Source organism: Argentina anserina, chromosome 2 (genome assembly GCF_933775445.1).
Source record: "Argentina anserina chromosome 2, drPotAnse1.1, whole genome shotgun sequence".
Lineage (NCBI taxonomy): Eukaryota > Viridiplantae > Streptophyta > Magnoliopsida > Rosales > Rosaceae > Argentina > Argentina anserina.
The window spans coordinates 26,936,770-26,950,879 of NC_065873.1; the positions used below are offsets into that span (position 1 = coordinate 26,936,770).

Genomic DNA, 14,110 nt, shown 5'->3' on the forward strand with positions numbered 1-14,110 from the left:
CTTTTTACATTTACTGAAAGTAATTTATATTTACATTCACCGAAGGTAAAATTTAATTACATTTACCGTCGTAAATAAAATTTACATTTACATTTAAGTAAATTACCAAAATACCCCTATCGGAAAACACTCTCACACCGCCGCACGTGGCGGCGCGTGGGGTGCACGCGCCACCCGCCGGCAGGCCGCGCGTGGCACTCACGCGCCACTCACTGTGGCAGCGCGTGTGGTGTCACCGCCGCCCCGATTCTCTCCTCCTCCTCCTCCTCTACCTTCCCACAACCACAGACCCCTCCTAAACTAACCCACGCCCTCCCACGCGCCGCCTCTAGGCGGCGGTAACCATCTCCTCCAACCACCTCCGATCTACTTCAAAACCTTCCCAATGCATTCACAATTACACAACCAACAATTCCAACAATCGAATTTAACCAACCCATACCTAAAACACGATTTGATCGTTGATTGGATCGGATCGACTGTGTTTGGATCCCGAGAGCCACGCCGAGCTTCACGGTGTCGCCGGGACTGCGCCTTGCTTGTGGGGTGGTCGCGTCGTGGTGGTGAAGTCACAGCTGCCGTCGGTGAGGACACCGTACTCGGAGGGCGGCGAATCGTAGGTGAGCCGAGAGGATGAGCGAGTGAGTAAATCGGTGTGTGGGAGAGGGAGGAAGTGAATCGGTGAGAGGGAGAGACTCGGTAGAGGGCGCGATAGGGGAGAGAGTGAACCGAGAGAGGGAGAGAGCTCGGGGTCGAGAGGGAGAGGGAGAAGCTCGAGAAGAGAGAGAGAGAACCGAGAGAGAAGAAAGGGAAGAGGGGAGGCGGCGAAAGGAGAGAGAGAAGGGTTTCCAATAATGGAAACCCTAATCTGAAAATGTCTATTTATACTCGTTTGAAAAATCGGAAACTAACTTCCGACGTTAATAACTTTTACCTCCGACGTCCGATTCGAACGCGTCATATATCCACGAACTCGTATCGACGAGCTCTACAACTTCCGTGAAGAAAGTTTTCACAACCGAGCGACGAAATAAAAGTCGATAAATTCGTTCGGAAACGTAACGTTTTCTTATTAAACGTTCTCGGAACGTTTCCGTTCCCGTTTCGTAACGTTTGCAAACAATCATATTCGGTTTAAATCAAACTTCGCAACTTAATAGAATTTAAATTACACCAAGTATTGTTTTGGAATTTAGGGTTATTACAAAATAATCTCAATAAATCGAAATCATTAAAGTGTAACAGCGGATCAATCCTGAGTTCTCAATACAACTCAGACAACCAATTATTACAACCCAAATTTATAATCCATACATAAAATGGAAATGTAATAATCCTCACAAGTCACTCACAAATCTCACAAATGAAATTTACACAAATTCTCACACACAAGTCCACACTAAAAACCTCACCGCAAGTAGAATATGAACGACTTCAAGCCTCTGTAGTCGTCACTCAACCTCCACTAATCAGCACCTGCGGAATTATCCCTTACACCATCGAATTGGTGCACCGGGATTGTAAACACAAACCCGGTAAGCTTATAGCTCGTATGAGTAAAAATCAAAATATAATTCGCATATCAAAATATACGAAAGATCACAAAACAACAAATATAAATGCCCTCATGAGTCAATGGGCAGCCCATCTGGTTGTCCCAAAGAAAAATGAAATGAAGCGCTCATGAGAAAATTAAGTAACCCTTCTGGTTACCCAATGCATTTATAATACGGGTACCAAGAACGCTGGTACACATCTGTTACCCCTCTCGTAATACACCGCTGATATTGGATAGCCACCCGCTACCCAACATCCAAATAAACTGAGTACCCATGAGCAGATAACCACCCGTTACCTCACATACAGTACTAAGGCAGACAGACTAGAGCTCTAACTGTATCGTAACTTTCGCCCGGCCAAAGGCTAGGTTTCGACTTGCCAAACACGTACAATAATCTCACATCATATTGTACCATAAATCAGGTCCGAAGACAATTCACATTTTAACAATCTCAATGTTAAAAACCACGTACAATAATCTCACATCATATTGTACAATTCAATCACATGCTCGATATAATCACAACAAAATCATAACAGTATATTATATGGCAACCTATATATATTCGTACTTATTTACCATTTATACAATATATATATATAGTCCACTATATCTTATACATGTCATATTTCACAACACATGCTCAATACTCAATCTTCCGTCATCAAAATGACCATTTCTAATGAATTAATAACAGTATATAATCTAATGAACTATATATACATGCACTTATTACCATTATACAATATATATATATTCCACTAAATTGTATACATGTTATAATTCATTATTAAATACTCTTGCAAAAATCTTGAATCACCGCGAGGGTAGATTCGTAAATATGTGAGATTTTACTCACCTTATCGACTCGAGCGTAATTCCACAATTCCTGATGCTAATTCATTTCCTCGATTTAATGATCACCTTGAAAAGATAAGAAAAGAATTTAGAATCATTTCGTAAACCTTTAAATGCCGAAACAGTAATAATCGGTTACTGTTCAGCAATTTTCGGTTTTACGAGATTACTGTTCAGTATTACTATTCACGGTTACTGTACAAATATACAATTAATACGTATTTCTGTACGTATAAATATTATATACGTATTTCTGTACGTATAAATATTATATACGTATTCATGTACGTATAAATATTAATACGTATTTCTGTACATATAAATATTATATACGTATTTCTGTACGTATAAATATTAATACGTATTTCTGTACGTATAAATATTATATACGTATTTCTGTACGTATAAATATTAATACGTATTTATGTACGTATACGTACTATTTAAATGTAAATACAATCTCAGTAAATAAAATTTACTAATAACCTTTTACAAATTACTTTTTACATTTACCGAAAGTAATTTATAATTACATTTACCGAAGGTAAAATTTAATTACATTTACCGTAGTAAATAAAAATTACATTTACATTTACCGTGCACAGTAAATTACCAAAATACCCTTCTGTCAAAAATGTTCACACCGCCGCACGTGGCGGCGCGTGTGCCGGCGGGCCGCGCGTGGGGCCCACGCGCCTACGCTAAACACGGCGCGTATCACGCCACCGCTGTGCCCAAACTCTCCCCCTCCTCCCCCTCTCCCATTCTACGGTCTCCGACTACTCCTAAGCTAACCCACGCACCCCCACGCGCCGCCTCTAGGCGGCGGTAACCGTCTCCTCCATCCACCTCCGATCTGCCCAAATCTCCATCCAAAACACTCGAATCCATTCACAAACATCACAACCATGAATTAGAATACATCCTTACCTAAATCGGAGCTTGAATGGCGTCTGAAATGGTGAAATCACCGACCAGTTCTTCGCGGGGTCCTCGTGCTTCGATGCGACTCCTCGACGACGTGCTGGGTTGCGTCGTGCTTGGAGAATGATGGTGTTGGACCGGCGAGGGTGTATGGGTGGTGGTGATGGCCACGTCGCTTGGAGGTGATCGGTGCGACGCAGAGGAAGGCTCGGGGGCGTGGTGTAGATTCAGGACGGCGAGATGGAGCGTCGCCGCCTCAGGGTCGACTACGGAGGGTCGAGCAGTCCTTTTGGGCTAGGCGGTGTGGCCCACGGTGGCCTGGTTGGCGAGATCGCCGGCATAGACAGTGAGGAAGAGAGGGAGCTCGGGGAGGAAGAGAGAGATAAGGGAGAAGGAGCGAAGGGGGCGCGGGTTTGGGTTTCCAGAAATGGAAACCCTAACTCCTATAATTCACTATTTATACTAGTTTCCGAAATCGGAAACGAACTTCCGACGTTAATAACTTTTACATCCGACGTCCGATTAGAACGTGTCACATGCTCACGAACTCGTATCGACGAGCTCTACAACTTTCGTGAAGAAAGTTTTCGCAACCGATCGACAGAATAAAAGTCGATATAAACGTTACGGAAATGTAACGTTTTTCAATTTAAACGTTCCGAGAACGTTTCCGTTTCTCGTTTAATAACGTCGCACCAAACACATTCATTCTAATTAAAATTCGAAATTTTAAAGAATTCAAATCAAACTAATATTGTTTGAAATTTAAGGTTATTACAACCATTATCCATCTCAATATATCAGCCACACGTACGAGTTAAACGTGGATGCAAGGACCTGCAAATATAAAGACAAAGAAATCGTGTTTCACAAAATCTAAAAGAGACAAGAGAGGAAGCGATGCGCCCCATCCTGGTTACGATGCTCAAACATATTTACGTGTACTGATGTGCACGCTGCCCAGATGGCATCTGGATGTGCTTATCTTTCGTCCACTCGGGTTGGAAAATAATATTTTAATTAGATATGTAGATGAGTTTGGAGAGAATATCAATTTTTAGTAATTGTAATCCCAGCAGGGCTATATATCTTCTAATGTAAAGCATTTTCCGTTGGGCATTTGTTGCTCGATCATAGCACTGGCAACAAATAAGAAAGACTGTTATCGATCAGCTGCTCGATCCGGGATCATACTATATATTAATTTCCCAAAAAAAAGTTAATTACGTTAAAATGTTTTTGAAGTACGTTGGGTTAAATAATTCCAATTTCCAGAAACAATTGGTTAAATTGAAACCCTAGATTCTCTTGATTAAAATTCGTTAACGAATTCCGTGAATGGGTAATTAGCACGTAAAAATAGAGAGTCATGATAGAGAATTAAACCTATTTACAACGTACTTATAATCAAAAGTGTGATTTATATTGGCAATATATGGAAGATCGATTATGATGAAAAATCAACTTACATGTACGTATGTGCACGTCTTGGTTTAGGTGTGGACCGGTGAAAAAGGAACTTATAAAAATGTTTGTATGATTGCATATAAAGTATTTTGTCTCGGTTTGCAATGGGGACGTCCACATTTGAGCAGTTAAACCTACGTGCCAAACAGCGACGGATGTAAGGAAGATCGATCTGAGTACATAGGTTTTGGTACGTATTCATAAATTGAAGTTAAAGCGAGTCTTGGTAACAAGTACGTAGAGATATATTTTGTGAGAGTACGTGTAGTTTTTACCATCCATGATTTTCACGTGCATGTAATATTGAATTTCAATTGCTAACAATTTATGGGAGGTCATGAGATCGAAGACCTCTATATAAAGCCTACACAAGCTTTGTAATCTCCACTCCTCATCAGCTACAACTAGTCGATCGATCTTTCCTAGTATACAAGTTCTTCGAGTTATCTCAGTACGTTCTAATTAGCTTGATAATTAATCCAGATGGAAAGAGCAGGTGCATTTCTTGCCCATCCCCCACCCACTCATGGAAAGCTCATCACTGTTCTCAGCATTGATGGAGGTGGAATTAAAGGGATTATCCCCGGAACTGTGCTCAGCTTCCTAGAGTCCGAGCTCCAGGTAATTAACGAAAACGAAAATTTGAATTTATATGCGTAATTGTTTTGAATATAGACTAATTAAGACGTACTTAACATTAATTATTGGTTGTTATGATGTATATATGCAGAGGCTGGATGGTGAACATGCACGGTTGGCCGATTACTTCGATGTTATTGCAGGGACTAGCACAGGTGGCCTTGTGACCGCCATGCTTACTGCCCCAGATCATAACAACCGTCCCCTGTTTCCGGCTAACCAGATCGTCGATTTTTACCTTGAACATTGCCCTAAGATCTTCCCTCAAATCAAGTAATTATATCTCCGAAATTAATATAGTTATTTAGTTGAAGTTCGATTAGTGATTACTCGTATAATTTACATATTAACCATGATATATTTGATCATTTTTTAATTTGCAATGTATATCTGTCCACAGTATTCCATTGTTTGGCGACGCCTTAGAAAATGCAAAGGGCGTACATGCACCAAAATATGATGGCAAGTATTTGCACAAGCTTATCAAGGAAAAATTAGGAAACAGAAAATTGAACCAGACATTGACCAATGTTGTGATCCCTACTTATGATATTAAGTACCTCCAACCAGCTATCTTCTCCAGCTACGAGGTTTGTTCTGGACTCATCTTTATAATCTTTTAAGTCCGTAATATATATTTTTGGTGCTCGATCTTTCTAATACATAAGTTCTTATAATGAGGTTTTTGTTGGTTTTCAGTTAAAAAAGAACAAGAAAGTAGATCCGCCTTTACTCTCGGATATATGTATCGGAACTTCAGCAGCACCGACTTACCTTCCCGCGCATTGTTTCAAAACCGCAACAAGGGAATACCATCTCGTTGATGGCGGTGTTTGTGCTAATAACCCGGTATATATATCAACTATATACCGTCTATCACTTTTCAAGCTCTATATGATTTATCATCAAAACATTACAAACTCATCGATCGATCACTTGTGTTTATTATACTTATCAGGCTTTGACTGCTATCACTGAAGTGACAAAAGAAATCAAGAGCGGAAATTCTGACTTCTCTCCCAATGAGGGAGCTGCTCATCAGGGAAATAAGTTCCTACTCTTATCACTGGGTACTGGTTCATCAGCAAAATGCCAGTACGATGCCAATAGAGCAAAATACTGGGGTATTTTGGCATGGTTGATGCAACCCAACTTTCAATGTCCACTGTTAGATGTACTGGGTGAAGCAACTAGTGACATGGTAGACTGCCACATTTCTACCCTTTTCCAAGCTCTTTGGTCCGACGAGAACTACCTTCGAATCCAGGTACACCATATATACACGTACATCGATCCGATCAGTCTTAATTGACATGACCTTTTAATTGCTCTACTAATATGGTCACCTACAAGTGTTCCACGGCATCCAGTGCAATGCCTTAGTTAACTCTATAATGTGGTTCGCAGGATGATAAACTGGAAACCAACTTGAATTCTATGGATAATGCGGCGCCTGCAAACTTGAGAGAACTTAAAAAGAAGGGAGAGGCACTGTTAAAGAAACGAGCTACAAGGTTGAATATAGAAACCGGTCTCCATGAGCCTCATGATCGTAATATCACTAATGAAGAGGCTCTCAGAGGGTACGTATTTATTGATTACAGAATGTTACTCTCTATTGGGACATGTAGCAAACTATCAATAATATACATTCATTTCTATTACAATTACTGAGTTAACGAATTGCTTTTATTAATCACAATCTACATATGCTGCAGGGTGGCGGAAAGGCTGTCCAGAGAAAGAAAGGAACGTATCAGATCAGCAGCGCCACAAGCAAACCCGGCATCTGCCAGCTGATCGATAAGCATGACACTCGATCAATCTCTGTTCAAGAAAAATAAAAGCCGTGTGACGGTGGAATACTATCGATTCTTACCAGAGAGCTTCGACTATTTTAATTTGTATTTCAGTGTGGTCCTTAAAAAAAAACAGTGAGTATTTTACTTCAGTTTGTATTTCAGTGTGTACTTAATGAGATTATGTTATCAATAAATTCCAATATACTGCCTGCCTCGGAACCACCTTGCTATCCAAACTCCCATCAGCTCATTGACAATTCCTCGGTATTTTTTTCATCCACTTTTCACAACACAATAGCGCAATAGTTTTTGGGCCGAAATGGTTGGGTCATTTGGCCTTCAGTATCCATTTTCAGCCCAAAAATACATAGCCCACGATAAAGGCGAATATCCTCAAGAAAATTCTCATTTTTTTATACGCTTCACCTCCCCGTATAAGTCGCGGAATTCCCTCCCGCCATGGAAGAGCCTTCTTCTCTTTTCTCCCAAACAATCCAATTTTTCCTTTACTAATAATAATAATTCCATTTCCCAATTTCTCATAATTCAACAAAAAAATAAAAAATAATGATGCTTCGTCTCTGTTACAAAACTCGTCGCTACTGCTCCCCTTACCACCACCGTCTCCGCCGCCGTCTCTTCTCCACTAACCCCATCGATCCCCCCACCAATCTCCAAAATGCCAACCAAGTCCTCCCTCCTCCGCCGCCCACGGCTCTCCACCGCCGCCCAAGCCCTATCTTCCCCACCGCCTTCTCCCGCAAAACCTTCCTCGGCGTCTCCGCCGCGATCGCCTCCGTCGCTGTCGCCTCCTACGCCGTCGTCACCGTGGCCGATGCCGACGAGAAGTCGTTCAATCCTCTCTACGACGGCGTCCAGGGCCTGGCGCGCCAGTCCGCCGAGTCGTGCCGGAGGATCATCCACCACGCGAAGCAGACCGGCGTCACCGCCTCCGTTCTCTGGCACTCTCTCCGGTCGGTGTTGTCCTCCGCCAACCACGAGGTCCGGTCAGGCTTCCAGCTTAGGGTTGCGGCGCTCCTCGCCGATATTTCCGCGGCCAATGCCAGCCGCAGGGCCGCCCTTGTTGGGGCCGGAGGCGGCGCCGTAGTGGATTGGCTGCTGGAGTCGGTGGCAGTCCCTAGGGATGGTTCCCGCACTCAGGCCGAGTCCGCCAGAGCGCTGGCGTTCTTGATCGCCGATCCGAATGTCTCCGCCGCCGTGCTCGGCAGGCCTAACGCCGTCCCCAATCTCTTGAGGTTTATCTATTCCTGCCAGCCTAAACAATCAAGCAAGGTCAGCCTTTCGGTTTTATCTCTTCAATTTTGTTTGAGCTGTGAATAATGTGTTAGGCATTCAATTTTACTGAGCTGATTATGTATTCGATGACTGATTTTCGATAATTGTAGTAGCTACTGATATCATGAATTATAAATACATGTAGTAGTTAATGATATCATGAATACATTTGTTTTATGTTTGTTCTAAATATAAGAGTATACTACATAGTTGATTTTTGCAATGAATATTGTGGTGAAAGCAACTGCATTTTTCTGTGGGAGCAGCAGTCGAGACGTATTTCACTTGATGTAGCTGATTCTTTGAGAGGCAGGAGCATGCTTGTTGCTGCCATAATGGATATCGTCACGTCCCACTGTGATAGTTCAGAGAAGGTGTCTTTTAAGCCTTCTTTGCCAGGTAAGGCTGCAATGCGGGATATAGCGGCTACCCTTCAAGTTATCGAAGATGGTGGCATGCGTTTGGATGATTCAAGTGATCATGAAGGTGATGAAGATGGTGATAGTGGAATCAAGGGTATTGGTATTAAAGTCCTTGGGGGTACATCAGTTTTAGGACTATCAAGAACAAATGGACTTATGGAGTTGGGGACTTCTGATAGTAGTAATGTAGAATCAGGAAGGGTTGATAACCAAAATATCCTTCTGCAAAGTAAGCATGACAGTTCTCTAGCACATTTGAACTTACCTTCAGCTGTCATCCCTGGACTCTGGGATGATTTGACTTGTCAACATGTTGCTGTTCCATTTGCTGCATGGGCATTGGCAAACTGGGCAATGGCATCAGAGGAGAATCGATCACTCATACAAGAATTGGATGCTGATGGAAATGCTGTCATGACTGCTTTAATGGCACCTGAGAGATCAGTAAAGTGGCATGGTAGCTTGGTGGCTCGCTTGCTTTTAGAGGATGATAAGTTACCCGTGGATGGTTCTGTTTCTGATTGGAGTTCCAGTCTTCTTTCTACTGCTTCACAAGCAACGAAAAATAAAGATATTCCTTTGGCTCAGGTGGCTTTATCAGCATTCTTGGTTTCTGTTGAGAAAAGCCCTGAGGCAAGGAAGATAGTGATGGAGAAGGGTCTTCATCTGATAAGAGACACCGCTAAGCGGACAAAGAAGCATAAGCATGTGCAGGAAGCCTTGGCAAAGGCATTAGAATTGCTATGTACTGGAGAATTGCATTTATCTCTTCAAGAGGGTCAAAAGTGGTCCGGTGTACTACTTCCATGGGTTTTTAGGCAATCTTCCTCTGATGCCATACGTATTTCAGCGATTAAAATCCTCTCTCGCATTCTTGAAGACTACGGGCCCCATTCAGTACCAATTTCTCAGGGATGGTTAGCTACTCTGCTAACTGAGATTTTGGATTCCAGCAAAGCATCATCAGTCAAAGGAAATACTCAGCCAAAATCTGATAAAGTTAAGGTCGGTATTTTTCTCCCATCCTTTCTGTTAGGACTTTAGCCTGCTACGCCTAAATTTTTCGTAAGCTCCACCACTTATATACTGCTTATTTGTGTTTAAATTTGTTCATGTCGACCTTGATATATTCACACTTAATAAAGCCAATTACTTTTTGCAGACTCAAATTGATCAGTCAAACATTCTTTCTGCTGCACAAACTGCTAATCAGTTAGTGGCAGCTGTTGTTAATCTAGCAGTGAAGCAGCTAGGAACAATCCCTGATTCTGTTGTTAAATCTCCACTGGCAGATCTTCTTTCCATGGAACCCTTTTCTGCCCCATTAAAAACTCTAAAGAAAGATAGTGTGCCTAAGGTTGATGTGGCAGATTCTGCAATGGCAACCTTGAAGGGAATTAAAGCGCTGACTGAAGTTTGTTCTGTGGATTCATTATGTCAGGAAAAAATAGTTGATTTTGGGGTCTTGTGTTTGCTGAGACGGTTTTTGTTGCGTGATGATTATGAGAAACTTTCTGCAATAGAAGCCTATGATGCTTCTAAAACGCTTGAGGCACAAGATCGAACCTCAAATATAACTAAAGAATCATCAACAGCAGATAGTAATGATCCGTCTAGCGTCAGAGTTCCGCCTACAGCTCACATTCGTCGCCATGCAGCTAGGCTGTTGACTCTCCTCTCGCTACTTCCAAAAGTACAGAAAGTCATTATAGAAGATGAAACTTGGTGCAAGTGGCTTGAGGATTGTGCTAATGGTAAGATATCAGGCTGCAGTGATCTTAAGATACAGAGTTATGCTCGCGCAACACTGTTGAATATATTATGTAATCACCAAATTGATAGAGATTCTGCAAATGGAGACACTCCTGATGCTGGTACAGGAAACAGTAACAAAACTTCTCCGCGATATGGGGACAATATATTTCTAATCAATCCTGAATCATCCCATTGGAAATGTCCTGAAAAATCTGATCAAGACACAGTTCACCAGGATGCATCTTCTTTAAATGGCTCCAATTCTATTGACAGTGAGGATAAATCTGTGGCCATATTTTCAAATGATGTTAACTCATCTAGTTCTGGGGATGCATCTCACAGCGGTACAGGCAAAAGGGAGCTGGATATAGTTTTCGTGCATGGCCTCCGCGGGGGACCTTATAAGACTTGGCGTATAGCCGAGGACAAGTCATCCACTAAATCTGGCATAGTAGAGAAGATTGATCAGGAAGCTGGAAAGTTGGGAACATTTTGGCCAGGTGAATGGCTTTCGGCTGACTTCCCCCAAGCTCGTATGTTTACCCTTAGATACAAGGTTTGTTTTGGAAATTAGTTGTATAGAATATGCTGTTTCTTGGAATTTCTCTCCAAAGTCCAAACACATCACCTTCTCCCTTAATATACATGCTATATCTGTTTGAAGATCGGTTATTTTATTTTATTTTGGTATTTTATTTCTTATATTGGTCGATCCCCTGATTGGCATCTAACTCATGGATTAAATGTTATGCAGTCAAGTCTAACGCAATGGTCTGGCGCTACCCTGCCCCTTCAGGTCAGTGCTTTTAGTTACAACACAGGCTCTCACAAGATTTCATTGGTGTTTTGGTAGTAATTTGGGATCTAGTGACTTGAGGAGTTAGGCTTGCTACATTTTTGAAGAAGGGCTGGTGCAGCCGCCCTTAAGCCTTCATTAATGAAACCATAGAATACAAGGGGGGGCATAAAACCTTAACCCCAAATTACAAAAAGTAACGTATTCTAAAATATAAGGCTTGCTACATTTATGAATGTGTAGTTTGGGTTGATTTTAGCCACTCATATACAGATAGGTGGTTGGAGGTGTTCACTTATAAGTAGTTTTTGATCTTCTATTGTGGTATGGATGTTAATTTTTTATTATTAATGGTACTCATGTTGTTTTTGTCGTCGGGAGTATGCAGGAAGTTAGCTCAATGTTGTTAGAGAAGATTGTTGCTGCAGGTATTGGGGACCGACCTGTTGTTTTTGTGACACATAGGTATGCACATGGTTCTTGTGTGGACGCCAAGTCCTCAACTATTGTTGATTTTCTCACACATCACGTCAGTGTTGATTTTATTTTCTACTGTTTTAATCTTGTAAGTAAGCAATCCTGTTGCATCTTCGCATAAGTTTTAGGTCGTTGACAAATTTTCTGGTACCAAAGATAATAAAGAAAATAAAAATAAAGCTTATTATGTGGGTGAACGTATTACTTCTTTTGAATTCTTGTTGGACACCAATGAAGTGATACAAGGAAACCCAAAAACAATTATCTGATAAGTATCTTCAATATACTTTTTCAATTCTTGCACTTCCTAACTTGACTTTGTTTTCCTTATTTCAAGTTTTAACTGATATTTATATTATTATTTTGATGCAATTATCATATCCTCTGTTTTGCAGCATGGGGGGTCTGGTCGTCAAGCAGATACTGTCTAAAGCAAAATCAGAGAATATCAATAATCTTGTGAATAACACTGTTGGAATTGTATGCCATAGTACTGATAGTAGTTTATATTTTAGTTATAGTGCAGTTCTTCTTTGACCTTTATCATCATCTCTATGAACTCTGGTGTCTTTTCTGTGATATTAGGTTTTCTATAGCTGCCCTCATTTTGGAAGCAAACTTGCGGACATGCCTTGGAAGATGGGATTTGTGTTGCGCCCAGCGCCAACTGTTAGTAAATGTTCTTTATAATATAAAATGCTTTCATGCCTGGCAATACCTAAGTTATGATATTAATGAAGTTTCTTCATATTTCTTAGATAGGAGAGCTAATAAGTGGGTCTCCAAGATTATTACAGCTTAATGACTATATTCGTCACCTTCACAAGAAGGGGTCGCTAGAGGTCCTCAGTTTTTGTGAGGTAGTTCAAAGTAATGTGTATGTGCTTTGTGTGTATGAGCTCTTTTTTAGCTTAATAATCACGTGCCGACTTTTTACGCAGACAAAGGTGACTCCAATTGTAGAAGGTTATGGAGGATGGGCCTTCCGAATGGAGATTGTACCAATTGAATCAGCATATCCTGGATTTGGTGATCTCGTTGTAAGTATAGTTAGGTTGATTATAAACCATTTTGAAAAAAAGAAAAAGATCTGATTGTTCATATAGTGAAATGAAGTGTCTTATATAAATCCGAATAGGTTCAGACCATTTTACTTCCAACATATGTTCCCCGTTTCATGTTCAGGTTTCAAACACACTAGGATTTAGAGTGTGGCTCATAAGTAATTATGTTTGAAACAGGTATTAGAGTCAACAGATCATATAAATTCTTGCAAGCCGCTCAGCCGCAGTGATCCCTCATACACAGAGATATTAGAGTTCTTACGGAAGCTGAAAACCAGTAAACAGACAGTTGCATAAAGAAATGATGCCGCAGAAATTTTTGTTCATTTTAGTATCCCATTTCAAGGACCAGGGTTTGGCACACAACAATGGAGTCCATCTGCTGGTCATATAAATCAGAAACTAAACCAGCCTAATGAGTAATTAGACTAGTATGTACGCAGCGGTAAACATCCAACAGGAGCGGCATATTTTTTTGTACATTCTCCAACCTCCGAGCCATCAATCTTCAACCCAATTATTCTTTGAACTCGTCATGTTGTATTAGTAGTGTAATATTGAAGATGTATGTAGACCTTACTCCTGATAGTCTGATGCCCCCTGATAGGGGAGAATCATGTTTAACTCTTATGTAACTGTACAATAGATAAAGGAATGACAATTTTTGTTAAGACTTCTTCAGAGATCTTTTTTGCATTCTCATCATAGAAATCTTTCAGTCATGTTCTTTTCCAAACAAGAAGTATTCATACCAAAACCAAATGGTACACCGTTTTGCTTTAATTAATCTGCTACACTGTTAGCTTGCCGTATATCTTCTATTAATAATTAATAAAGTCAGAAGAGAAATTCCATGATTAAATTTTTGAGTTACTCAAAATACTTTTATTAATCTTTGAATTATGTGGTACTAAGAGTATAATTGTAATTTACAAATTATAAATGTAAAAAAGAAATAAAGGTGATTTCTACACGAGAAAAATAAAAAGAAAGTCACGGTCTTATAATTTAATTTAAATAGAGAATAACTACCGACTATTGTGAAGATA

General features: G+C 40.7%; 2 protein-coding genes across 5 annotated transcripts; both read left to right on the forward strand.

Moving 5' to 3' along the window:
• Positions 1-5,210: 5,210 nt before the first annotated feature.
• Positions 5,211-7,453, forward strand: LOC126782732 (patatin-like protein 2). Its single transcript, XM_050508040.1, has 7 exons — positions 5,211-5,431; positions 5,541-5,722; positions 5,850-6,039; positions 6,149-6,298; positions 6,408-6,716; positions 6,857-7,032; positions 7,168-7,453. Exons 1-7 carry the CDS (start codon positions 5,294-5,296, stop codon positions 7,247-7,249), a joined length of 1,227 nt encoding a protein of 408 aa, XP_050363997.1. The 5' UTR covers positions 5,211-5,293; the 3' UTR covers positions 7,250-7,453.
• A 279-nt stretch (positions 7,454-7,732) lies between these two features.
• LOC126785475 (uncharacterized) lies at positions 7,733-13,716 on the forward strand. Of its 4 annotated transcripts, none has more exons than XM_050511174.1 (10): positions 7,733-8,544; positions 8,814-9,974; positions 10,132-11,280; positions 11,479-11,520; positions 11,909-11,985; positions 12,393-12,477; positions 12,583-12,666; positions 12,756-12,857; positions 12,939-13,037; positions 13,239-13,716. In XM_050511174.1, exons 1-10 carry the CDS (start codon positions 7,819-7,821, stop codon positions 13,356-13,358), a joined length of 3,645 nt encoding a protein of 1,214 aa, XP_050367131.1. In that variant the 5' UTR covers positions 7,733-7,818; the 3' UTR covers positions 13,359-13,716. The 4 variants fall into 4 exon arrangements, 2 of the variants coding, with proteins under 2 accessions (XP_050367131.1, XP_050367132.1); XM_050511175.1 differs by having other exon boundaries at positions 8,817-9,974; XR_007671048.1 differs by lacking the exons at positions 12,583-12,666; positions 12,756-12,857; positions 12,939-13,037; positions 13,239-13,716 and having other exon boundaries at positions 10,132-11,257; positions 12,393-12,461.
• Positions 13,717-14,110: the final 394 nt, after the last annotated feature.

Bases quoted from the DNA above. Each gene is read 5' to 3' on its own strand.
- LOC126785475 (XM_050511174.1), top strand. From the start codon at position 7,819: ATGATGCTTCGTCTCTGTTACAAAACTCGTCGCTACTGCTCCCCTTAC. The intron at 8,545-8,813 runs GTCAGCCTTTCG...CTGTGGGAGCAG, and splicing joins AGCCTAAACAATCAAGCAAG to CAGTCGAGACGTATTTCACT. The intron at 12,858-12,938 runs GTAGTTCAAAGT...CTTTTTACGCAG, and splicing joins AGGTCCTCAGTTTTTGTGAG to ACAAAGGTGACTCCAATTGT.
- LOC126782732 (XM_050508040.1), top strand. From the start codon at position 5,294: ATGGAAAGAGCAGGTGCATTTCTTGCCCATCCCCCACCCACTCATGGA. The intron at 5,723-5,849 runs GTAATTATATCT...ATCTGTCCACAG, and splicing joins AAGATCTTCCCTCAAATCAA to TATTCCATTGTTTGGCGACG. The intron at 6,040-6,148 runs GTTTGTTCTGGA...GTTGGTTTTCAG, and splicing joins CTATCTTCTCCAGCTACGAG to TTAAAAAAGAACAAGAAAGT.